Genomic DNA, 27,212 nt, shown 5'->3' with positions numbered 1-27,212 from the left:
CAACTGAGGGACAAGGGTGTAAGAAAATGGATGGATGAAACATCTGTTTGGTCGCTATGTTTACAGATTTAACCCTAACCCTAATATTAAAAGTATTGTACATACTTTTAATATTTAAGTGTGAAACAACTTTTCAATTGTAAACTAAAACTCTAAAAATGTGACCCAACATCCTGGAATGATGTCAGTGTTTGTTTCAAATCCTATGTTAGATCTCTGCTGAGAACATTGTCTCATAAATGAAAAAGATGCTCAACGTTATGGGAAACATGTTTGTTCTGATGACTTCTACTATAATTCTGATTCTGGAGGAAGAATCCACCAGAATCCACCAGAATATTTGAAAAAGCTTTAGCTGACATTTTGTAAATGATTGAGTCTCCAGGGTTGTTTTATGTTTGCATCCTTTTCACACCTGAAGTTCTCAGCTGTTCCTGTTCAAATAAATGGAAGTGCAAATGTGCTCCTGCTCAGCAAAAACAAGAACGCTCATGTTTTCACATGCTCTCTGGAGGATGAATCCAGCGTTAGAACAGATTGACTTCAAATGTGCAAATGACATGATGTCAGAAGGTTTAAAATAGCAGCGGCTCACTAACCTCCTCCCCTCTCTGCAGGCTTTAGACTACGAGACGCGGAACGACTACACCTTCACTGTCGGTGTGGATGAACGACTACAATTTTCTCCAGCAGAAAACCTCAACATCGCAAATATAACGGCACAGGTAAGTCCCTCATCAGCTTGCATAAGAAGAGCTGAAAGAAAATTGAAAGTTCTACATTTCTGATTTAGAGATTGGATCTCACTAACTTTCATTCTGTATTTTGTTAATAATCAACAAAAAACACAAACACCCTGTTTAAGAAATGAAGACACATTGATACTGTATGCAAACACAAAATACAGCCACAACCCCCCCAGAAAACAGAGTTAGATGCAGACATTTCTGTGCAAAAGTCTTAAATCTAAATTTCCTCTCATTTTCAGACAAAACTATCAGCTTTCAAACAAAGATTTTCGCACAATACATTACTGCATCATTATGGAAAATAAAAAAAACATATTGAGTGTCAAAACCTGCTTGAATTTCCACTCTCTTGTTTTTCAAATCCAATTATTTAAAAGATGTAAAGTCAAAATGTTATAAAGAAACAATTTTTTTACAGTGATGGTGATTGAGTGAGGATCGAATGCGCCCTCATTCAAAAGCAAAAATGGGACGTTTTACTTCTTTTTCTGATTATTAAACAAGATCAAGTTTAAATACCAAGAACTCATTTTTTGACATTTTTATTATGAGAAAATGAAAATCAAACTTAACCCAAATGAAAGTTTAATGTGTTTAATGTGTGAGCACCAGAGATAGAGTCACAAATAATCCCATAAAATCAAGATGTTTAAGTTTAGAAAGGTTTGAACTGGGATGTTTTGAAGGAATCCAGAATGTACAATCATCAAATAATCGACTGTGAACCTAAGAGGGCAGCAGAGGGGAAAGTGAAGATCATGTCCAAATCAAGGCGTTTCTCTTCTGTAATATACTGCAGGTGACCATCAAGGTGACCGATGTGGACGAGCCGCCAGTTTTCACTCACTCCATCTACAACTTCAGCGTTCTAGAGGAGCAGATGGAAAAAACAATATTGGGGAGACTCCAAGCCAGAGACCCAGATGGAGTCAGGAAGCGCATAGAGTACGGTTCCCCTTACAGTCGAGTTCAGCTGTGCAGCCACTCGTCCTGCTCATCACTAGCTCTCATTGTTTTCAGGTACTCCATCCTGGAAACGGGCTTACCCTTTAGGATCGACCCGACCTTGGGTCAGCTGTCGGTTCTGAAGAGGCTGGACAGAGAGGCGGAGGAGCAACACATGTTTAAAGTTAAGGCGCAAGAGGAGAATGGCGGTACGTCACACATCAACACTGAACCAACACATAAAGATGGGAACGTGTGCATTTTTTTAAACAATGAAAATTTGAAAGTATTACAGGAAAAAGGGCTTAAAGTGGACGGCATGTTTGTTTGTTGTACATCAACAACCATGATGTACAAGTGTGTCTTGTATTTGTGTCAAGCAGTCTCATTTTTCTATCCTCCAGTGTTGGACCGTGTTGTGTACTTTATCCTGCAGATGTCCCTCTGTACAGGGCCCAGGACGGTGCAGAACGGGTCGCTTTTACAGACAATGTTTCCGGACAGTATCACAGATTTAACATGTTCCTGTAACATCTGCTTCCACCGCTCTGGAAATAGAAACTAAGTAGGAAAATCACATTAGCAAGTCTTTTTGTTCACACACAGCTTTCTGTATTTTTAGACAAGCAAATAATAAAATCCAGAGATCTATTTTAGCTGCATGTCACAACGTTTAGGGAGCACAACAGTCCCCCGAGCTTTGACTAGGTCCTCCATATATAAAACTTGTTCTTGTGCTGGAGATATTTTTAAAAACAGAGACAGCAAAGGAGGAGCAAAGCAAAATAAGTTCCAAATGCAGAATAAGAGACACTTTAATAAAAAACAATACCCGTCAAACACGGAGCGCGCAAATATAAAACTTTTCAGTCAGTTGACCTTAATCAGATCCGTCACAGACGCAAATTGCTCATAACTAATTATAATCACAGCTAGTCACTGCCAGACCCATCCGCTGAAAAATAAATAAACAAGAGCTCTGATCAGGACTCTGAGCCTAAAACACAAAATCTAATATTTATAAACAGAAATATTCCAGTATGACCGTCTCCATTTAGACGTTCTAAGGCTGTCTAACACATTTTTTACCTTAATTTTGTAGATTGCAGACGCAACATGCAGCAGATGTTTCTTAATGAAACAGACTTCTATATGAAAGTACTAGAATGGTCACAGACTCAAAGTGTCGCCCATAAATTCTGCCTTGTTCTGAACAGACTACTCAATCACTAAGCAGCAGCCACTATTGGCTCTACAGAGCAATTCAGTATGGCTCACTGCGCTTCGGTACGCCATGCTAAAGTCTGGAGTATGCAGGAGGAAATTGCTCTAGACTGGCAATGACTCTAGACTACCCTAACCCAGTGTAGGTGTTTAACACCAACACCTACACTGTAAAAAATTATAAATCTTACCAAATATCTCTGTTCTACTCTCTAGTGCAAATATAATAGGTATTTTCTCAACCTACATAAAAAGAACCACAGACAACATATATCAGCAAGACATAGGAGCTTCTTTTAAATCAATAATTCCTCAATATATATGAAAACGTACATGTCAATTGGCAGGTTATTTCACTTAAGAGAAAACTTATAAGTGAAATAATCTGCCAGTAGAAGCACTTTTGATTATTGTTGAGGAATTGTTGACTTAAAACAAGCTCCTATAACTTGCTGAAAAGTCACTTGTAAATTAGTTTTGTCTCATTTCAACTGTAAAAAGGTATTTACGTGAGAAGCTAAACCAAAACTCTGTGCGATTTTGTGTTTTGCAGTGAAATGTTGCGTCACACAGTGTAACAACAACCATGATGTTCAAGTGTGTCTTGTATTTGTGTCAAGCAGTCTCATTTTTCTATCCTCCAGTGTTGGACCGTGTTGTGTACTTTATCCTGCAGATGTCCCTCTGTACAGGGCCCAGGACGGTGCAGAACGGGTCGCTTTTACAGACAATGTTTCCGGACAGTGTCTGTTTCCATTGTCTGCTTACTATGGAAACTAGTGTAATAAACCACACAAGCCCATGTAGCAGTATCACTGAAACCAAGACAGGAAGTCAAAATGGTAGAGCACATAACATCAGAGAACTGCATTAAGTATTGTTGCTGTGTATCGTTTTCTTTTATTGTAGTAAAAAGGCCAAAGTGTTTCTATGTCAGTGGTTTAACAAACGTCTCACCTTCATCTGCATTTGTGTTTTATTGATAAACTTTGCTTGAAGTTGGTGCATTGTTCTCACTTGTGTTAAATCCCTTTTCACTCTACAATTAGCCGCTGTGCTAGGCTAGTAAAGCAAAGTGGCTAAGCAAATGCAGAGTCTCGCTTTACTTTTGACCTGAGTGATGTCATCTATTGCAGATGTAACTCTTTGTTGAGACTAAATATATAAACTGTCTGTAAACAGTAAAATGTGGCGACAGATTGAGGCATCATGTCAGTAAGAAGCCGAGTTTACTCAGTGCGCAGGCTCTCCTGAAAGCCAATAACAGAAATTACAGGAAAGGCAAAACCAGAAGAAAACTAAGCAAGAATTTTCTGGTTCATTTACAGAAACACAGCTTATGGAAAAACTGCTGACATAAAACTACAAAAACACCCAGATATTCATGAAATGTCTCTCCTCTGTAGGCCTGGCGTCATTTGCTGAGGTTTTTGTAACGGTTCTGGACGTCAATGACAATCCACCTGAACTGATTGCCAATGATATCTTTGTGTGTGAGAATGACGTCAGAAACACGGTGAGAGGAGAACATTCTAAATACCGTTTGGTTACTTTTAGATAACAGACATTTGCATTTAACTCAATTTTATCTTCTCTATCTGGTGTTTTGTATGACATAATTTGCTACAGTCTGTGTGTTACTTGTTTTCTGTTTTTAGGTGATCGGTAACTTGGGAGCCTCGGACAAAGACGATCAAGCAGCTATCTTCACTTTCAGTCTCGCTCTTCCCAGCTCCAACTTCTCCATCAGAGACCACGGCAGTGAGTGCTTGTAATAATTATCTTGCTCTGCTGCTTCTTTACCTGTTGATCCAAGCAAAAAGAGGAACTTTCAAATGGCCTGCTAACTTGTTGCTAAGCAACAGATGAAACTATCGGCAGCAGAGTGCTCAGTGTTGATTAGTTGTAAGTGAGTGCTTTTGTAGCACGTTTTGTGCTTCATTATTCCTCAGAGAATAAAGATGGTCACAGTTTCTTCACTGATCCTCTGTTTTATTTTTATTTTTTTATTTTTTTAATGAAGTACAGGGCATTTCAGAATGAATTTAATGAGAGCTAATCTTTGCCCTTTCGGCATAAAACACTACTTTAGAAAAAAAGAGGACTGCTTTTATGAGTGGCAGACACGTTGCAACGGATAAAATCTTATTGTTTACATCTGGACACTTTGCTTGTGCAAAACGCTGGAGGGCAAAAAGGCGATTATTTTCCTTGCCATCCGTGGCCACAGCTGCATTAGAACAAATCAGTTAAAACAAAATCTAGAGATGAAGTTGTGATTCATTCAGGTCAGTGTGTCACAGCAGAGAGAAAAACCATTGAAGAACTCAAACCACGCTTAAATATTTTTTCTCGCTCTGTGTCAGCTACATTACACACAGATGCGTTGCCATAGCAACTGACTGATAACTCTCAGCTATCATGTTTCAACACCAAAAACCACACAAACATTTCCCACACAAAGAACAGAATCTGTTACAGTTGAATGTTTCTGGGCTTGATGCTTATTTTGTAATTATTAATAATTGATCATCTGTGATCATCTGAACACAGTGATGGCTGATTAGTTCATCTAATTTTTACTGCTCTGAAACACACCAAATTCTGTAACTACTTGTTACTGTTGTCAAAGTCAAGCTAGCATAACTAACCTACTTCCCTCTCCATTGCTATTTTTTTAAATAATAAAACTATTTCCTGACCTTGTTGTTTAGTTGTCATTGTGTTTGCAGTAGCAACACATTTAAGATTTAGTTAAGTTGACAACATGACACCTAAAACTGATGGTGGTAAGCAAGCTGCATGCTAATAGCCCCGCCTCCCCACACTCCCTAAATACAGTCTTGGTGTTTGGTTTGCCAACTTTGATTTTCCGATTTTCTTTTTTTTCCACAATATTTTCATTTTATTGTTAGTGCAGGGCCTATTTTTTTCTTTCTTTCACCTATTAATCGCTGTCGTACTCAATGGATAAATCAAAAACTCTTAAGAATTCTAGAGGGATAGGGATAAATACCACTTTCAAAAATTACAACAAATTATGGATTTTTGGAAGCTGTGAATGAAAATATTAGTAGTGATGTAAAAGTTTCAGTAAGTTTGTTTGTTGCAGTCGGTGTTTGGCTGATTTGAAGCTCTGGTTTGGCTTCTGACATCTAAATAATTTATATTCCCATAGAGAGATTTTCAATCTTTCCATATGAGATTTTCTGCCTTTAGCATTGGAGAATTTAAAAAGAAGTTAAGATACGAAAAGAATCACATGACTGCTGCTGACTGCAGTTTGTGTTGAGAAGAAAAGGATGTGCAGTGGGGACCATGAGTGGTGACATGAACATCTTTCATCATTTCATATGATTTTCATCCCAATTTACAGCGACTTTTGGTACACAATTATGATGCATATGTCACATCAATGAACTAAAATAAATATGACAGGACCTTCAGACTGGAGATGAAACAATTGGATATGAATTTGAATTAGCATCAGGTGTAGACGTGGCTCAGGTCGGATTGTTCAAATTGTAGTAAACAAGTAGATTTGTGTTGCCTTTGCCTGCTACGTAAGCATAGCCCAGCAGGTTTTAATTGTGTGGTGTTGCACTGTGTCCATATTCCCAAGTTAAATTAACTGAGATGGTTCAATTAATTTTCAGATGAACTGAAAAGTGTTAGATTTTGGATTTTGTTTTAATCCTAATCTGCTTTACACTTAGTTACACTGACCGGTCTGGTATTATTTGCTCTTTAGTGTTGACCTGGATTTTTATTCAATGTTACAAAACTAAAGTGGGTGCAACACATTTCAGATTTTTATTTGTAAAAATTAAGACAAAATTATTTCTAATTTTCCTTTCATTTTACTATTATACACTCATTAGCATCAAGAAAATAGTTTTGAAATGCAATGTGACAAAATGAAAAAATGTTCATAGGGCGTGAATACCTTTGCAAAGCACATTTTAAACATAATAGGACACAAAATGACAGCATTTTGGGTTTTTACGTTTCATCTGAAAACATTGCCCCAAATGACTTAACAAATGTTCAGAGCCTCAGGTAGTCAGATGAAAGATTCAGGCAAAGAGTTAATATTTAATTTAAGTGGAACTTGATCAGATCTAAAAGCAAGAAAAACAGAGAAAAAAAGGGAATAAACAACCCTTTCCAGCCCAACACTCATCCATTTCCAGTCTTCACATGCCTGGAGGAGCTGATGTGTGAAGATGAGGGAGGAAAAGGAGAATAAAGGAGAGCAACAGAAAGACATGAAAGGAGAACAGAGAGAAGTGTAGATGAGAGGAGGCACTGGGGAAAAACAGCATTAAAAGAAAAATAAACACCAGAGTTAAAGATAAAAAGGAAGTCTCTACTCATGATTCCAGAAAAAAAATCCTGTGTGAGATTAATGAAGAATAATCAAAAGAGAATAATATTAGAGGAAAAGTTGGCAAAAAATGAAGACAAAGAAGGAATAAATTAGCAGAGAGACTGTGAGGGTTGGGATGGGGAGAATAACAAATAAATTACATGAAGGAAGGAATAGCTGTGAGCCAGACTTCATGAAAAACGAATCAAATCGAAATGTCAGCTGTTGAAAAGACATGAATGGTGAAGAAGACGGAGAAAAGAGACTGTAGTTGTTTGTTGGAGCTCCTCTCAAAAACATCCACAAACTCCCAACACGCTAAACCTTCAAAGTGAAAGCTGAAATATTAATCGTCTGCCACCTCTTTAAATCTGTCATAAACAACCTTCAGTAACAGCATGACTGACGACTGTTCTGTGCAGCTCGCTACATTAGAACCAGAGAGGCAGGGTGAGATGGACAAACAAGGAAAAGGAAACATGAGTAATGAGATAGAGGAGAAGAAACCTCCGGAGGGCAGCGAGGACAATCCTCACAGATGGGATTAAGAACGAAAATAAAACAGAACGAGAGGCGGATCAAAAAGAGAAGAGTGATGGGATGAAGGGTTGATAGACACTGGTTCTATCGTTTCTTCACTCAGTTAATGTACAAATGTTTTTAACAAGCTTGTATTTTAAGTGTTAACATGCACTGGTGAAGTTCTTTGTCTCCAATCAATAATTACAATGATGTGATCAAATAGTTTGATCATGTTTTGTTCATTCTTTAAATATCTAAATGAAATAGTGGAATAAAGTGACACTTTCATTCAGACCTTACTGAGAATTGTTAGTTGAGGGCTGAAGACTGTCCTTGATTCAGTAGAGCAAAATGATTTCAATCTCATCACATTTGTTAAATTTGGATTCAGAATACAAATCTGGTCCCATCCTGGCACCTGTGAAACCCTGAATTTATAACATTACAAAGAAGTCTGTCAGATTGAAATGAATTAAAAGCCTTGATTACAGTTATCTTCTCCTGTATGTCTGACAGTTTCCTTCCAATTCAGTTCCTCCATAGGGCAACAATTCACAACAAATGGCAAATGGATCCTAACACACACAATCCTGTTCTGCTCCAGTAACTGGCTTGTTCCATTGCAGCTAGGGCTACCAACGCTAACGCGTTAGCGCATGTGATTAATCTATAAAGTTTAATATTTTAAACTTTAATGTGTTAATATTTCGTAATGCAGAGAAACATACATTATGTTTTGACCTGTTACCTGTTTTGACTTAAAAACCTCTAATAGTCTTACTTAGTTGACAGCAGCACGGTATGCTGTCTTGTGCTGCGGTCAGCAATGCAGTCACAAATATGAGGGAAAGATGATTGAATGAGGCTGGTGACTCGGCTGTAAGTTTGATTTTAAAATCCACCGTGATGAACGTTTGGATAAAACCAAGCTAGCATGTAGCCGACACTGTAAAGGTGAATTATCCTTCATTGGAAGCTCAACCAGTTTACAGATTGAAACAAAATGATTTCTTTTAAAGCTTATTGAATATGAAAACCTGGAAAACTGAATCGTTTGGTTTGAGGCAATAAAGCAATTTTGGAAAACGTGTATTTTTACATTTCAAGTTTACAAAGTTAGCATAGTGATAGATTGTGATAAATCATAGTGATAGATTTATTGATTCAATTTTTTAATTGATTGACAGCACTAATTATAAAGCCAATCAGTCTGATTTAGATCCAGATTGCAGAAAAGGCGTTTTCAGCCAGCAGGCCTCAAGCAACATAAGAGGAAGGAATAGCACTGCTTAACTGAATGCTATGGAAAACCTGAGAAAATTTGCTCTCTCTTTCACTGCCGTTGCTTTAAAATGGACTGAAATCATAGACATGGACTGAAAATAGAGTGAGTTTTAGACAAAAGCATTCCAAAGTCTTAGTGACCACCCCAAACCGAACTTTAACGCAGAACAGCAAGTGGAGCAAAAGGAACTTTCCTGTCATTGTATTCGCTCAAATTCCTAAAACCGAGGTATATTGTGGACAGCTCTCCTCATTGGCTCAGCAGGAAACTTCTGTCCTCCAATAATTGAACTAATGACTCCATTGTTTTGGACATGGCCTGTAGAAAACATAACATTCTAACATTTCCTACTGGCACTACTAATGACTTTTTCCAGGGCTAATTTGATCTCTGCCAGCCCTAGTCCAAAGATAATTTGATGTGCATGCTAACTACTTGTGTTCCCACTCATCTTGTGCAGATAACACGGCTGCTTTACTGGTGAAGGAGGGCCCCTTCAACCTGGAGGATTCCAGTGATTACAGTGTGGAAGTGCGCATCAGTGATGGAGGCCAGCCTCTCATGAGCAGCATCACCAAACTGCAAATCAAGGTTCTTTTATGCTTTGCTTTGATTGAAAGGGGAATGTCCAACATGTCTTCTGAAGGAGTAGGCAACAGAAAGAACCAAGCGCTTGCTTTCTTTGTCTCAGTTATGCCAGTGTGACGCCAAGCGAGTTTTTTCAAGGTGTAAGGCCAGTATGCAGAGGATGGGGGTCAGCGTCCACGCCCTGATTACCATACTGCTGTGCATACTGACCATACTGGGTAAGTCTGGATTTATGTTCTTGGTTCATGCATGAACCTTTTTGTCTTTTGTGCATTTTTATTTTTTCTTTAATATAGCCTATGTTTCTGCGTATCTCTTTTGATTGGACAAAATAGTCCTGTGGAGAATGTTAGGAAATTTGTTTGATGTAAGTTTGGAGAACATTCCCATGAATCTCAGCAGCTGTGTTTCCACTGCACAAATTGGAAGTACGAAAATAATTTATTATGTTTAACTATAATTAATAATTGTTAAGGAAAATACACCAATTAAAAAAAACCTCACACTTTTCGGCTGTGTAAAAATTAGCGTGTTTCACACTTATTGCATCACACGAGTCAGGTGATCAGTGACGTTACTGGTGGTGGAAACAACAATGAAGAAGACAGGAAGTGTTTTTTAATGACTTATCACTCTAAAGTTTAGAGCTTCAACTGAAAAACTGAAATCCATAAAGCAGCAGCAGCGAATGATGCACTGCTAAGCAATTGGCACATAAACATAGGTTCAATAAATGATTTAGGTTTTGGTGCACCAAACCCCATTCTCCAAGATCTTGGTTTTATGAATAATACAGCGACGGATGTGGAAATAACGCTCGTGGTTGTGAGCTCAAGATTCTGTTTGATACCTTCACCCAATGTTCGTTTTTCTTCCTGGAGAAAAAGAGACACTTGTCATGTCAAATCAGAGGCCCAATGGAGACAGTCGGACAGACGTGAGGGGTCCAGGATGAGGGGTGCGTAAGACGGAAGGAAAAGAGACAAGGAAGTTAAAAAGAGATGGAGGCAGAGAGAGAAACACATCTATGCAGACATGGATCTGGGGAAACTAAGAAGGTGAAAGACGCGACAAAGGCAAAGAGTTGAGGTGCGATCGGTCAGGCTAAATGTCAGAAGACAACGTGGTTTGGAAGCGGTTGGAAAGAGAGAACTGTGGGAAAAACAGTGGAAGAATAGGAGTGGTAATAAGGAAAGTTTATCAGCTCTTTAGGTGCCATCTGCTTATCAAACACCAGCAAACACCCAACCAATTAACTATTAATTCACTCCTTCACTATCATCCTTTCTCTTTCATTTTTATTCATCTCTCTCTTCCTCTTCCTCTCTCCCTGAGGGTGTCTCTTCTTCTACCACGCTTTTCTGTCTTCCTCTCTTTTTATCAAACTGCCCAAAAGCAAGCCAGATTAACTATTTAATGCCCTTGTCATTATCTGTCTGGCCACAAAGCAATTTGCCATTCACACACACATTTTCTCACATAAAGTCAGGTTTGACACCCAGAAGTTTTTCTCAGTCGTCTTTTCCATCACTTTCTCTTGTCTCTAAGCCTCTAAGCCTGATATCTGCAGCTTATTAAGCTGAGAAGCATGTGTTGTAAAAGATTAATCTGTTGGTTTCCCATGCAAACTTAAATCAGTCCGCTCTCCCTCAGTCAAGAGCTGTGGCTATTGCTGAGAGAGTTCGATGTTCACATGGAGACAGAGACTTGGGGCCCAATCAAATGTCACATTTTCCTTCTTTTCCTCCTCATCTGTCCTTGTGCTTGATTTGCTCTCACTCTGCCTTCTTTCTTCACTCAGCAGCTGCTTGCCATATTTTCCCTCCTTTCCTTTCTTTTCTTCTTAGTGAATACTTCTTAGCTTTCATGTCTTAAATTGATGCATTTTCAGATTGATACAGTCACAGATCTTCTTGTTTCACTTTCTTTATTGAATTTTACAGCTTCACATACAGTAATCATTATTACCATGAAGACACAGTAGTCACAGATAACATTGAGAGAAGTTCAAGCAGATTTATCCCAAAACCCCACCCACCCCGAACACACCCCTGTCTAGGTCAAAACACAAGACAAGTCAGCAGAGATTCAATCTCTGCAACAACTTTTAGCAACACGACACACACACACACACCCATCCACACTCATTCCAAAGGAGGCAGAGAAATAAATAAATACAAACAAAATGTCAAATAAATAAAGAATAGAAAAAATTATAATACACAGAATATATATTGGGTAAAAACAAAAGAACTGAATATAGATGAGAGGGCCTACAGATAATTTACTTTTCTTCTGAATCAAGTAGCAAAGTCTTTGTACCTACTACAGATAGGAAAGGTCTCCAAGTCTCCATAAATTTACTGGTGGAACCGTTAAGTGCAAATCTGAGCTTTTCCACCTTAAGGTTGTATAGAACTTCTCTAACCCAGTGGTCATAAGATGGCGAGACGCTTAGTTTCCACTTGAGTAGGATAAGTCTCTGAGCTAGCAGCATAGTGAAGGCTTCAAAGAACACAAAAGGCCCAGGTCTGGAGGGATGCCAAATATTGCCGATAATGGATTGGTGAGAATTGTCTGATTATATGCTTGACTTAGTATCTTAAAAATGTTACCCCAATACCCGATTAGCCCAAAACATGTGGGCATGGTTAGCTGGCGATTGTCCACACCTATTGCAAGCATCGCTGACTGATGAATACATTTTTGCTAATTGTTTGTTAGTGTAATGCACTTTATAGAATATTTTGCACTGTATTAAAACATGCCGGGCAAAAATCGAAGACTTATGAATTAGATTCCTGGCAGCCTCCCACTGCTCCCCCTCCACTTCGGCACCCAGCTCCCCCTCCCACACTGTTTTAACAGGAGCTGCAAATCTTGAGGTGTTGTTATTACTAATAGAATTATATAAAAATGAAATAAATTTTCTGTGTTGAGGATCTAATTGCAGGAGAGTATCCAAAACTGTTTCAGGTGGACGATTAGGAAAGTGCGGAAACAACTTTTTAACATAATCCCTGGCCTGAAAGAACCGAAAGAGATGAGAATTGGGCAGTTGGAATTTAGATGAAAGTTCAGCAAAGGATGAAAATGTATTGTTGCTATAAAGATCCTTTACAGTTTTGATCCCTCTGTCAAATCAATGGCTGAAGGCATAAAGTTGCAATTTTTGACTGACCCAAGAGGGTCCTTGCAGGCCAAACTATTTTGTGAATTGTCTCCAGATTCTTAATGTAGCCCTGACTATAGGATTGTTCTCTACCAGAGAGAGGGGAAGGGGGAGCTGAGAACAAAGCAGAGAAGACAACGAATAACGGCTAGATGCCCTTTCAATCTGCACCCAGGCAGGTGAAGCCTCAGCATCACACCCTCAATATAAAAGTTTCTGTACATTAGCTGCCCAGTAGTACTGCCTGAAGTTGGGAAGAACAAGTCCACCCTCATAAGTTGGGGACTGTAACACTGATTTGCAAAGTCTGGCAGGTTTTTTAAGCCACAAAAATTGGGATATCTTCCTGTCTAATTTCTCAAAAAAGGTCTGTGTAATTAGTATAGGAACATGTTGAAAGAGGTATAAAAATTTGGGGAAAATTAAAATTTTAACTAGGTTCACCCGTCCCATCATAGATAGTGGTAATTGGGACCACCGGTCAAAATCTTTCTCCATGCTCTCCAATAACGGTGAGAAGTTCTTATTCATCATGTTAGACATAGAAGCACAGATGAATATTCCCAAATAACGAAACCCTGCTTCTGCCCATTTAAAGGGTGAGATTGAATGTGGAAGGTTCCTTTCCAGAGTGTTCAAGGGAAATAAATGGCTTTTCTGGTAGTTGAGCTTGTAACCTGAAAGCTTGCTATATTGTTCTAGAATGTTAAAGAGCACTGGAAGAGAAGTATGAGGATCAGAAATGTATAAGAGCAAATCATCCGCATAAAGGGACATTGTATGGGTTACAGCAGATCTCAGAATTCCCTTAAAACCCCCCTCGGCACACAACCAGATGGCCAGAGGCTCTATTGCGATGGCAAATAGCAAGGGAGACAAAGGGCATCCCTGCATAGTGCCCCTCCCAAGAGGAAAGGGTGAAGACACCATGTCATTTGTTTTAATTGAGGCCACCGGTGATGAGTACAACACCTTAACCCAAAGGATAAAATTGTTATCAAAACCAAATCTTTCCATTACTTCATATAAAAAACCCCATTCGACCTGATCAAATGCCTTCTCGGCATCAAGAGATACAATTATTTTAGGTGATGAGGTGCTTGGTGTATGGATAATATTTAAAAGACGTCTGGCTTTATGACTGTCGTCCAGTCATAAAGCCTGTCTGATCTAATGAAATAATGAGGGGAAGTACTCGCTGGAGACGTGTTGCAAGAATTTTAGATAAGATCTTTAAATCTACATTGAGGAGGGAAATAGGTCTATAGCTACTACAAAAGGAGAGGTCTTTATCGTTCTTAAGAATCACATCTGTCAATACTGGTGCCAGAAGATCCACATTGGCTTTATAGTATTCTGAAGAGAAACCATCAGGCCCAAGGGATTTACCCGAACTTAAGGACTTGATAGATACCTGCACCTCTATTATAGTGATGGGCCCGCCAAGACCTCTCCCAAAATCATTATCTATCATTGGAAAGCTGATATCATTAAGTATATCATGTGCTGAAGGAGGTGCTAGGGAGGGATACAGTTCTGAATAGAATGACAAAAATCTATCATTTATCTTTCTGGGATCAGAAAGAATCTCCCCCGTCGCTGATCTGATGAATGGAATTAATTTGGAGGTAGCCTGAGCTCGCGCTTGGAAAGCTAAAAGCTTCCTGGCTTTGTCGCCAGATTCAAAAAAACGCTGCCTTGTCTTGGTTAGTTGAAGTAGAGCATTTGTAGATGTAATCAAATTGAAATCAGTTTAGAGTTTTACATGCTCATTAGGATCCGGATCAGGATCCGGGTTGGCTGCATATCTAAAATCCACATCTTTAATCTGGTTCAGCAAGACATTGGTGTAACGTGACCTCTTCTTTGTCAAATTAGAAGTAAAACTAATAAGATGACCTCTTATATACGCTTTTGAAACTTCCCAGAGGGTGCTTCTCGATATGCCAGGTAGATCATTAAGATCAAAGTAAAGTGAATGCTGATTTTTTAAAAACTGTTTATAGTCCTCTTCTGTAAGCAGTATAGAATTGAATCTCCAAAATTTGAAACAACGAGATTGACATAACAATTCTAGATCTAAGGAGACTGGCGCGTGGTCGAAAATAGTTATGGTGTGATAATCGCAGGTTTTTACTTTAGGAAGCAGTCTGATATTGATAAGGAAAAAATCTATGCGTGTATAGGTACGATGGACATAGGAAAAGAAGGAAAACTCCTTAAGTGCCGGGTTCCCAAGTCTCCACGGATCCACCAATCCCAACTCAGTTTTAAAAACATTAAGACTTTTAGCAACATTAGGTAATGAGATTGTTTTTTAAGTATGGCTGTTCCTCTAGCCTTGGCATTGAATCTAGAATGAAATACATGGCCAACCCAACTTCTTTTAAGACGCATAATTTCTCTATTACAAAGGTGTGTTCCTTGTAAGAAGAATATGTCCCCTTTAAGTTGCTGCAAATGAGACATAACTTTAGCAATCTTAGTAGCATTCCCCAAGCCTCTCACGTTCCACGAAACAACCCTCAGATTCTTCCTTGTGCTAGTCATACTTTACTATTCCTGAAGAGATATGTACAGTATGGCAGTCCGACTTTGGCTGAGAGGAGACTGGTACCTGGTATATAGTTGGCCAACAACTGTAGAGAGAGAAGACGAAAGAAAGAGAAAAAAACTACACACATTCACATCCATGCCATAACCAAAAACATACACATCTGGACCCAAACCCCCTTTAAAGAAAAAAACTAAGTGTACGTGTCCATCGCACAGCAGGGCATCTTCTATCCCCTGCGAGGTTTCCTTCATTTTAGACTAACATTTTCCTCCTCCCAAAATCAGGGTCGTCACTTGAGGTAAGGCAACCAGCTCAATCCTGTCAACTACAAATTCCATTAATGTAACTGTAGAAGAACTTCTAAGAAGAACAAAGAAAAAAAACTCCATTACTTTGTTAAATCAACATAAAAGCCTAATACACCTCAAGATAGATATGCTGGCTCAGAATGAGTAGTAGAATATTATCATGGTCATCTAGTCCAGTCTGTATGAAAATAATCAAGTCCCAGGCTAATTTTAATTGTACAGGCTAATCGGAATAATAACAAAGTAAAGAAATCCTTGAGAGGGCTTCGCTTTAAACAAGCTATAAAGAACCGACTGAGTTCTGGAAGTGGCTCGATTAATACCACAAATAAACCGCTTGGATCCAACTAATAATTACTCCACTGGGGGGCTAGGGCTGGGCGGATGAAGAGAGTCGATATAGCGCTTGGCGTCCTCAGGAGAAGCCAGGAACCTTCAACTCCCATTCTCAGTCATAATGAATAGTTTGGCAGGGTAGCGCAATGTAGGCTTGAGTCCCCGATCATATAGTTCTTTCATGATCCCGCGGTAGGCAAAGCGCTGCTGTCGCTAATCTTCAAAAATGTGAAACGGGGAACCCTTGTACTTCAGTTTACCTCGTAACTCTCTGGCTTTACGTGTAGCGAGCTCTCTGATCTGATGGGTATATCGGGCTCCCGGTGGGAAGCCCAGAGCCGGATACTAACGACCCGGTTTCGCCGTTAGTATCCGGTGTGTTCGATCCAGCTCTGGAGCCCTTTTCAACGTACTTTTCCAAAGACCTCCAGAAGTAGTTGAGAGAAAAATGTTGTCGAATGCGATCCTTCAATGCCTTCAGGAAGTCCCACCAACGTGGCGTTGTTGCGGCGGCTCTTACTTTCCAAGTCAATGGACCTTACCAAGCTCCGCACAGAAACGCCCTCGAAAATCCCACGCGGCTGCATGTCTCACAAACAAAGACTCGCGGAGCTTAGTTTCTATGTAAACATGGCGTCTTTCATTTCGACCGACTCTCTGAAGAGTATTTCTGAGTCGATTAGTTTAGCATTTCTACCGGATTTTCACAAAATATCAGCCACGACAATGGACAGGGGAACCAACAAGTTCATGTCATCTTTTTGACTCAAGATGTTTGAGTCACACGATGCCTCCAACATTATGCGTGTCACAGAGAAAAGCTACCGGTCGATGAGGAAAACAGCAGATCCTCACACCCTCAGCATAAATATAACTGTGGACAAAATGTCCACAGTTATATTCAAGATGTCACAGTTATACAAGATACAAGATGTCACAATTATGTCAGATACGGTACACATTGCATATTGATCTGTTCAGCTAACGTAAGACTGTGTAACAGACAGGCTTCAAGGTGTAGAAGTTGTATCGGTACTGCCATTATGCTGTACTTAGCTAAAAGGTTTTCATAATGGATGTGTTTATTATTGACTTTCTTTTTTTCAGACTTGGGGTCATTGTTCACACATTATAGGCACATAAAGAAAGCAAAGCAACAATACTTACACCAGCACACACTCCTTTGCTCTTATTGATCCTATGACGGTTGAGCTGCAAATGCGGTCGTGCACAAGCTTTGATCCAAGCAAGGCATTTTGTTTCAGATTTTGGAAATCTGTGAATTTTAGTTCCACAAATACGATCAGGATACCTGACATCGCCTGTCAGGTATCCTGTCACTGACAGTGAAGAACCATTCTTTTTCGAGTCCTGACGCAAAAACTTTCTGCCGGTCTGCTAGTCCACAATGTACATGCATGTGTTTACTACTGTAGCTCGTGTTTGTGAGACGGTCACGCACGTGGTAGCTGCACTGTGACGTGAAATGGGCATTAGCCAATGAAGCGCGGCCCCTGTGGTAAGGTCCATTAGCTTTTAGTCTGTTGTTCTCTCCGGTCACCGTAGCTAGCTCGGCTTGAATTGCCTGTATGTCATCGCTCATGGTAGTGGCCACATTCTCCAGTGATGAGATACGCTGGTGGTGGGTAGAAATAGTAGACTCAAAGAGCTCCAGTTTTGTTTCAAGTTTAGTAAACCCCACATTGAACTCCGCTGATAGGGATTTTCTGTGGTCAGCAAGCATAGCCATTAGCACAGCCATGATGTTCCCCTCGTCTTTTTTCTGCTCTTCTTTTCTTGTTCTGCTGGTCATCATCTGACTAACTGGTCACTGTTCCAGTGCAGCGATATTGTTACAATTAGCTTAACAAGCACAAAGTGAAAATTAGTAAAATAGTAATGTTAGAGGTGGGAGCTTCAGAAAAAGCGTCTACTCCATCTTGCAGTCCAACCGGAAGATCTTCTTAACAGTGAAAATGTCATCCTTTTTTTCCAGACTCATCTTTTGATTCGCATCAACATTTTCAGTCTTACTCTGACTAAATCACAGGGTTTACTTCAAATATTGTTTCAACCTGTGAACAATGCTGATGATAAACCATAAAAGCTTTTTAATGGTGTGTATGAGCGCCAAAATTAAGACTATCTAGCAGACAGAGGCCCCTGCTCACAGACCAGCACTGGTAACTAAGCAACCACAAATGGTAACTGATTGACCGCTTTGGGAAATGAGAAGGATGCTGACGCAAATGGTCAAGTGCTTAATTGCTTTTTTCCTCTACCGGTCATTAGCATGAGTAGGCTGGCATAAGCATGGATAGGCTGGTAATTAGCATGCCCAGGCTAGCCACCCATGACTTTCTATGTTTTCGCATCCACCTGAATAATGTGTAGTTGCGCCACTGGCTAGCCGGCTCTTCGAACAGCCGGCCCGCACAAGATATTTATGTGCGCGACAGCTCAAGACATTATTGTACACCCATTTACATGCTGCTTTCACAATAAAAGCGCACATCTGGTCCATGTTTATATACTGCAAATAGATTTCCAACCGCTGCAGTTGCAAAAAAAAATTATGTATCAGAAATAATTGGGGACATTATGCAATGGCGAAAAACTCTGTTTCCAGTGATTTCGCTCACTTCTGGGTGGAAGTGAGTGAACAGAACCAGCAAACATCAACCAGATCTGATGTATAATTTCAAAATAAAAACCTATTAAAAAAGGACATTTTAACTTTTTTCCCCCTAAGTTGCCGTGCTTATTGCTTGAAAACTCTGTTTCCAGTGACTTCTCTCACTTCTGGGTGACAGAGGGACACCTCTAGAACACAACCTGAAAACATAAACCAGGTCTGATGTATAATTTCAAAATGAAAGCCTATCAAAAAAAATTCATTTTCCCCCTAAGTTGCCGTGCTTATTGCTTAAAAACTCTCTGTTTCCAGTGACTTCTCTTACTTCTGGGTGACAGAGGGACACCTCTGGAACACCACCAGAAAATGTCAACCAGATCTGATGTATAATTTCAAAATAGCTAGCTAATAGCACAACAACAGACTAATGTCTGTATGATAAAAATACTGAATCGATGGATAAGAACAGTTTTTTCTCACCTGGCTGTCTCCTCTGGCTCAGTAGTACTTCAGAGAAAGGCAGACGCAGAAACCTGTCAGTGTCTGTTGTATTTCATTACCTCTCTGCTTAAACTGCTACTCCGTGCTGAAGCAAAAACGATAGCACGTCATCTGACAAGTAGCACGTCTACTCCACTTTATTCATCAAAAACGTTTTTTTTTTTTTAATTCACCAAAAACTGTTCTGTAATCTGGAACGTTCGCTACGTTAAACTCCAGTTAGCCGCCTTATCTCACTGTGCGAGAAGCAACCTGAACTTTTACTTTTTTAAATCACGGGCAGAAGGTCATAGGTTACAAGGTGACCGGAGGGCTTATTATGATGTACAAAAAAAACCCCAACAAAAAACTAATAATTTTAGTACATGTTATTATGTGTCAGAAGAGGACTTAGAAAATAATAACACCAAAAAAATTTGACCAAAAGGGCACTTGGGGGCAAGGAGCAAAAGGGGCAGGTGCTCAAGCACCCCCAGCCCTCCTCTTTGCACGTGCCTGCCAGAGTCAGGTATTGTGTAGTTGGTGCTTTTAATAAGTTTTCAGTTAATTAAATCCACTCTATGGAACACAAAATGTCATCAAAATTACTCTGTTCCTCTAAAATCTTTCAGAAAATCGTAAAATTGCATTGAATCATATGGAATTGAATCGTTTGCCAGATATTGTGATATATATTGTATCGTGATCAGAATATCGTATTGTATTGTGAAATTATTGTATCACTTCACCCCTAATAGAGGACATGTTTTAATTTCATTTTTAGTCAATTCTTTTATTAAAGGTTTTTTGAGACTAGTGGCTCATATTGAACAGCAAACTGAATTGAATCATAACGCCATAGAATGAACAGAGGGCATTGTGTGTTTCCTCAGTAATTGTTAAGTTCTTGTTTGTTTGTTTTTTTTTCTTTTTAACGTAATGTTTTTCTTATTTATTCTCTCACTTCCTTGTCTGTGCCTCACCCTCTGTGAACCTTTTCTCTCTTCTCTTTTCTCTGTCTGACTCATCCTCTTCCACCTTGTTTTCTTACTCATTTCCTTTCTTGTGTTTACTCCCTCCCTTCTCTCCCTTTGTGCAGATTGTTTCTTCTGGAGTCTGGCTGAATTTGTTCCTTTCAGGTTTCCTCCTGTTATCCTCTTGCTGATGTGGCATTTGTTTCAAGACCTACTTCTCATTTTGTTTTGGCTTTCTAACCATCTCATTTTACATTGTCTGTGGCTTTAACATCATCAACATCTTTCCTGCAATCTTTTCTTTTGCACTATATGTTTTACTTTTTCAGTCAAGAAGACCCAAATGCATTATTTACACTTATTACTGTCTCTCAGATGGTAATCTTAGATTCAGATATTTGCACTTTTGTATCAGATTTTCTTCTTGCAATGATTAATGCCAAAAGACATTAATATTTATTTCCTTTGTACAGTGATAGTGATCCTGTTTGTGATGAGGAAACATTACCAGAAGGATTCTTTGGCCAGTATGAAGAACAATGGTGAGATCCATGAGCAGCTGGTCACATATGATGAGGAAGGAGGAGGAGAGATGGACACAAATGGGTATGTAGAAAAACATATGTATATTTCATATAAACCTGAGGAAGACATTTTATCCTTTGCAGTTTTCTCCATGAAAATTTCTTTTTCTTGCAATTTTTTTTCTTTATCCTTGTGAGGTTGTGACTTCTCTTGGTAATTTTCTCTTTTGTTCTTCATTTCCACTAAGAGGAAATAAAAACATCAGCTCTAGAAACTCAAGTATTTTTCTGCGATTCCAAGAAGCTTGGCTGATCATAGCACAGTCCGATCGGAAAAATTCAAGAACGTTTTGATAATTTGTAAAGTACGGAAACTACAACAAAGGTTTTACCCATCCAGATTCAGAAAGCGCTTTGAAAGCAAAATATTTAGAAATAGCACAATAGAAAAGGAAGATATTTTTTAAAAGTTATTTTTAATGACTTAAAATACCATTGAAAAGTTCTTTAATCTCTGCAATTCAAGTCAAAAAGTGACACTCACTTGTTTGTGGTTCAGTCAAGAGTGAAACTAGTTTTACATTCTTGCTGGTACTATGACGAAAATTGTCAGTGGCTCATTGTGAGAACCAAATAAAATCATAAAATTTTACTCTACTGTAGACTATCTCTATGGATAACGCAGAAATTAGAAACACTTCACAATGTGGAAAAAATATAGATTTTGGTTCTGCCACACAGGGTGGAAATTAAAAAGTTACATTTGCTGTAATTACAGTTTGTCTAATTTGTCCTGTAAATTGTTTGCAAAACCTGAACTTTTACTTTTTTAAATTTGTTTTGAATAAAGTTATTCTGTTACAATTGAAATCATATTCATAAATGTATCTACATAGCATTTTTGAGAAGTCTGGATTGCTTTATGTGTAGTTGAACATTTCTTTTGGCTGTTGCTCATTGGGGAGAGACATTTCAGTAATCTAAAACTAATAGAAAAAAATTAAACAACCTACTTGCATACTGGATGTGGACTGTTGGATGTTAAATTCATGAGCAGTAAATATTGTGCTAATTATCAGTATTAAACCAAAGAAAGCAAGGCAGATGCAAGCCTTTAAAATTGTGACGCTTTTTATGGGTCAAGTAGACTCAAAATATTGTAACAGCAGCTGCACGGGGGGGGCAAACAAATTTTTTGTCAGGGGGCCCACGATTTCTGGCAGCGCCCCTTTATGTGCTTCACTTTGAAGGAAATTACTAACTTTTTTCTTTCACTCATAATGGTTGAGTATCGAGGTGAGGCCAACAGATTTAGAACAAATGGAAATGATTTACAAGTGTAACAGCATCACCAATGCGTGCCACTTGATAAATATATGAGAAACTTCATATGAAATTTCTTTGGGTTTATTTAAAATGTAGTGGACACAAAGATGAAAAAGAAAGGGAGAACAGTGGGGCAAAGGTTTAAAGGTAAAGGAGTCAGGCTAGACGTGTGTTTCTAAACCTGCAGAAAGAGGAAAAACGAAGCAGAAAAACCACAACAACTATCAGCATTCACATTTATAAGAATGGCAATTCTGGCACCACTGAAAAGTTCACAGGACAGGCTTAGTGGCAGATAAACTAAGAGTTTATCTGACAAACACCTGAATCTAAACACCACTGTGTGTGTGTTTAATAAATTTAAATTTTTTCAAAATCTTCTAATTTTCTAGGAGTTACATTTCTCATAGCCCTGGGATCTGTTTGCATGCTAGCTATAAGCTCATTCAATGAAGTTGTCCGTATTTTGTTCCAGCTACGACGTTTCAATTCTCACCTCAGCGTGTAATGACAGCTCCTTGCTCCGCCACCCCGACCGCCGCTCCCACCCCTCCATGTACGCCATGGTCCAGAAACCCCACCACCTCTCTCAGCCCACAGCCTGCAAAGGTGACATGGCAGCCATGATCGATATGAAGAAAGACGAGGCCGACCACGACCGAGACGGAGTCCCGTATGACACTCTACACATCTATGGCTACGAGGGACCAGAGTCTCTGGCAGCAAGCCTCAGCTCTCTGGACAGTTCCTCCTCAGGATCAAACGTGGATTACGACTTCCTCAATAACTGGGGGCCGAGGTTCAAGGCACTGGCTGAGCTGTATGGCGTGGATGGTGCCGACTACTACCATCAGTACTGAGAGAAAACGTGAGAATCCCCTCTGCCCCGCTGAGTGCCTCACAGGTTGTGCGTCGGTGGTTGAAAACAGCCATAGAAATAGGACGGACAGAAAACAGGAACATCTATTTACAGTAGGCAGACAGCCAAGCGTCCCCAACACTTCGACAAACACAATTTTGTTTTTTACTCTATCACGTGTGATTCAGCAATCCATTTGTGTTTGTGTCTCTTATCTATTCACTCATAATCACTAAGCAACCTTCATCAAAATCCGGGAGGTTCCAACATGATGAATGAAGGTGACATCAACAAATATACCAATTTTCATCTGGTTTTTATTTGTGATCGAACATCGGAGCACCCTATGGATCCAACACAAGATTCAGCAAATGGTCAAAGAACTTGCAGAAGAGGATTTAACCTTTCTGTTTCACCTGAAAACAGATGCTAACAGATGAAAGGCTGTAGAATTTAGCCAGTCAGAATTAGCAAAACCAAAGCACTGTCATTTTAAAACAACTCCAATATTTGCTAATGCTAATGCTATTTTAATGAACCTTTAAACAATAGTACATTTGCATTGGGTCATTATGCGTTAAAAAAAGATCTTCCTCAGTGAAATTTACTTTGAAAATGGAACATATTGCGTTACTGTCTGGAGTAAATATGTGGTAAAAGTGAGTCTATAAATAATTATGTTACAGCAATGGATATGATTTACTGATTGACTGGGTTTTGTTCAGGGAACTAGCCTGCAGGCTGCTGCTTGTTGGTTTTAGTGTGACAAGTGTCATTTTAAAACTATTTGACCTTTCTAAGAGGTGTGGGTTTTTTTTTATGCTCTAAAAAACTTCCCAAAATAAGACTTTCTTTGGTTTCTCACTGAAGGGCAGAGAGGCCATAGGGATGGTGTGATATAAAACTGTTGGTGTTTTAAAACTTTAACTTTTGTAATTGTTTGTATACCTTGTAAACCTAATCAGAACTGATCTGGGATCATGGATTTGTTAATGTTAGTCATGTTCTTTGTATATGCTTTTACTCCAATATGAAGCAACATTTTTGGTTACGCACAAAGTGTTGCTGATAAATTCCTTTTTCTTCACCTATTCAAAATTTGAACAAGTTTTCTAAATATGAACACATTCAAAAACTCTTGGATTTGATATGATTTTATATGAAGGATGAAACCATATAGGCTTCCCAAAATTTTCAACATGGACTCTTATCTAAGAGAAGAAGTCTTATTGGTTTCAGTCCTATTTGGAATATAACACACTCCAAGTGAAAGCAACGCTTTTCTGAACTTTGTTATTTTCAAATAGGATTGCTTGGGGATTTTAATGTGCAAAAAAAAAAAATCACAGGAATTTGAGCTGTAAGGGTTTGGAGGTGTTTGATCACAGCGAGGTGCCAGCTGGCTTTTCTTTATCTGAGACATTATTAACATTCGTCTTTGGGGAATGTTTGGCTCTGAGCTCCCACTGAGATGTCCAGTGGGTTTTCACAGTGATATTTAATGTCTTCATGGAGGAAAGTCATTTTTCTTCTTTTTCGCTCATCATCGGGTGTCTGAGCAGCAGTCATGTTTAACAGTTAAAATGAGTTAAATTTAGCCCATGTTTTGATTTTTATGGGCTAAAACCTGAACAGAAACCCAGTTTGGAAGGTGGTGTGTGCCTTCATGGGCCAGACTACCTCTGTGCTGAAAGAGAACAAAACTAGACAATAGAAAGACAGAAAGGAAATGGCTCTACTGCTGCTCTGACAGAATTACAGCTTGTTCCTGGCTTTTATTTGACAGAACTAATCACAGTTATTGTTGTGATGAAAGCTGAGTCCTCAGAGGCAGAGTCAAACAAACCGAATTGACTCAGATAAGGAAGCACAGAGCAGCAGTAGCAGCTTATTGGGCTGCAGTGAGGTGCTTTGATAACTTTAACCTCTCCGCCTTTTTGGCTTCTGTCCGCTCATCAAACCTCCAACCTAAAATCAGTTTTCTTTGGCTGATTATTGATCTGTGGCTCAGATTTCTTTCTAAGAAAGCATTCAAAATATTTTTGACTTCCTGAAATGAGTCAGTAGTTCAAGTGAAAGATGGTGTCGTCTCACCATGTGTGAGAGAGAAGTCACTGCAAAACAAAATTTTTATGTTATTTGTACAAATGCACCATATCAGCTTCTGTATCGGACGATATTTGTCATTTTTTAGCATATCAGTATAGGTCTGATAAATGCACATTTTCATATCGGTTCATCCTTAAAAACTTTTTAATCAAATTATTACAAATTCCCAATTTGAGCCATAGACAACAACCTGCTAAGTCACCATGTTAATTAAGCTAGCTGTTTTTGCTAGATCAGCAAAACAGCTGTCTACATTTGTATTCCCCTGACAATCTCCCAACTTTTCCTTAAAGATTTGACAGACGCTGCCATTATTTCCAAATACTCCATGATTCCTGATCAGCTTTGCTGTAAACACCTGAGCAGCTTTGTTGTAGCCTTTCTGTTATCTCCTGAAATGGTCTGTCTCTTTGACTGTAAACATGTCACGATAGTGGCTACATGTATTCAACATGCTGAATACACCGCTTCTGCTTAATTAAATTCTTACAACTCTGTTGTGCTTTAATTTGATTTCAAATACTTTGATACTGCAAGCTAGCTACTAGCTGTCTTCATTCAGTAATAACATCCACACCAAAGTGTTTTGACCTCAATGTGACTTGGCAGGTCGTTCGTCCTGCCAAGTTTCTGCTTGGTGAGTTACTAATCAGAGCCAAACAAGCTGAAATTCGTCCAATTCTGGTCTCAAGTCACTTTCTTGTTGCAACTTTTGTTGACTTTTAGTGCAGTTATAGAAAATAAGAAAGACTTTGTAGGGTACAAAATGCAGTTTTAAGGATCTTGAAGGCTTTACTGCCTTTGTTATTTGTCCAAGTTTAGTGTTCAGATTTTTTATTAGTTTATTTTAACAATAAATATAAAAGTGGAAGACGCATAGCTATCGATGCTAAATTCCTCCTTCTCTTATTATTGCCACTTATTTTTTCCACGCCTTGCAAATGCACTTTAATGGAAATATGATTCAGTCACTTTGCTAAAAACATCAACGGGGTGACAGAAAATCAATAGATAAATGTTTGGAGAAAGAGCTCTTTGCTCTTTCTCCAAACAGTTTATATGGAGAATGAAAACTAAACATAAGGTCACATTTTTATTTTTGTGTTTAGTTTTATGCTGACATACAAATCAAAGTTACAAATCAAAGTCTCGACTAATCCAATCCTGTTTGAACCTCACAGATTACATTTAAAGTACATATTTCCATCTGAATAACTGGTAGCAGCAAATCATTCAAAATGTCTCTCTCTCTTTTTTTTGGGACATTTTGAATTAACTTCCTCTGCTGGGTTTCTGGCTCCTGGGTAACTGGAGTAATCAGGAGTAACTGCTGATTAACCCTGGCCTGAGAGCCCGGCTATTACTCATTATTTAAATAATAACAGGCTGGTCATAAATGATGGCTTCTGCCATTAAAAACGCATTCATAACCAGCCATAAAGCAAAAAGGTCACCAACTGTGCAGTGATGACATCACACCGTTGTTCTGAAAATCCATTTTGTGCGTTACTGATGGCTCCTTTGTTTAGAAATGCTTTAGTTTATTTGTTCTGCTGTTTATTCTGTTTTTCTTGGCCTGCAGTGCTTCTTTAAAAGCCGGACCTGCTGGGAATGTCACAGGATAAACGTGGGAACAATAGCTAGAAGCCAACTCTTTGATTACTTCACTTTTATATTTATATACAATGAGAGCAACCTTACCATATCTTCCCCTCACCCCCCTTCTTTGTCCTTTAATCAGCTAAAACAGCGGACACGGCTTCCTGTCCATCTGGGTGCTGGCCCCGCCCCTTCCTGTCTGCATTCTCTTGTATTATGTTGGCTTCCTGTTAAGAGGAGGTGGGAAGTGTCTTGCAGGGGAAGAGGGAGCGATTTGAGTAGAAACACAGGATGAGGGGAAGAGACGGGGTTAGGGCAGGATAAGGAGGGACAAGGGGAGAGGAGAAACACTACTACGTCTGATGAAATACTGGGGCATAACGCAGAAAACATGGAAAAAACCCTTCTTTATGAAGCAATACATTTCTTTTCAGAAATCTAAATTTCAAATTAATTTTTAAAATGTGAGAAATTATCATGAAATATGCATGAAAATTTAAACAGTTTTAGGCCATAAAAACAAAAGGACCAAAGATGGGAACAAAACACTGGACTGGAGCTTTTTTTTTAAAGGTTTTATTGGCTCTAGCCTTTATTTGATAATGAATTGATAGGAAGATAGGAAATGAGAGAAAGAGACATACGGCAAAG

The 27,212-nt window shown here is 38.9% G+C and overlaps 1 protein-coding gene across 1 annotated transcript in view; it reads left to right on the top strand.

Annotated features, from left to right (window-relative positions):
• The window catches only part of cdh5 (cadherin 5), a 54,039-nt gene extending 28,580 nt beyond the window's left edge, over window positions 1-25,459 (top strand). The window contains exons 7-15 of the mRNA XM_008429111.3: window positions 618-725; window positions 1,549-1,694; window positions 1,770-1,903; window positions 4,325-4,434; window positions 4,577-4,679; window positions 9,555-9,685; window positions 9,786-9,900; window positions 20,618-20,750; window positions 22,470-25,459. Coding sequence (XP_008427333.2) covers window positions 618-725; window positions 1,549-1,694; window positions 1,770-1,903; window positions 4,325-4,434; window positions 4,577-4,679; window positions 9,555-9,685; window positions 9,786-9,900; window positions 20,618-20,750; window positions 22,470-22,854 — 1,365 coding nt within the window. The 3' untranslated portion in view covers window positions 22,855-25,459. The remainder of the gene's footprint in view (window positions 1-617; window positions 726-1,548; window positions 1,695-1,769; window positions 1,904-4,324; window positions 4,435-4,576; window positions 4,680-9,554; window positions 9,686-9,785; window positions 9,901-20,617; window positions 20,751-22,469) is intronic.
• The last annotated feature ends 1,753 nt before the right edge of the window (window positions 25,460-27,212 follow it).

This window comes from Poecilia reticulata, chromosome 15 (genome assembly GCF_904066995.2).
Source record: "Poecilia reticulata chromosome 15, P_reticulata-male-v2, whole genome shotgun sequence".
Taxonomy (NCBI): Eukaryota; Metazoa; Chordata; class Actinopteri; order Cyprinodontiformes; family Poeciliidae; genus Poecilia; species Poecilia reticulata.
This window is presented reverse-complemented; position numbering and strand designations above follow the sequence as displayed.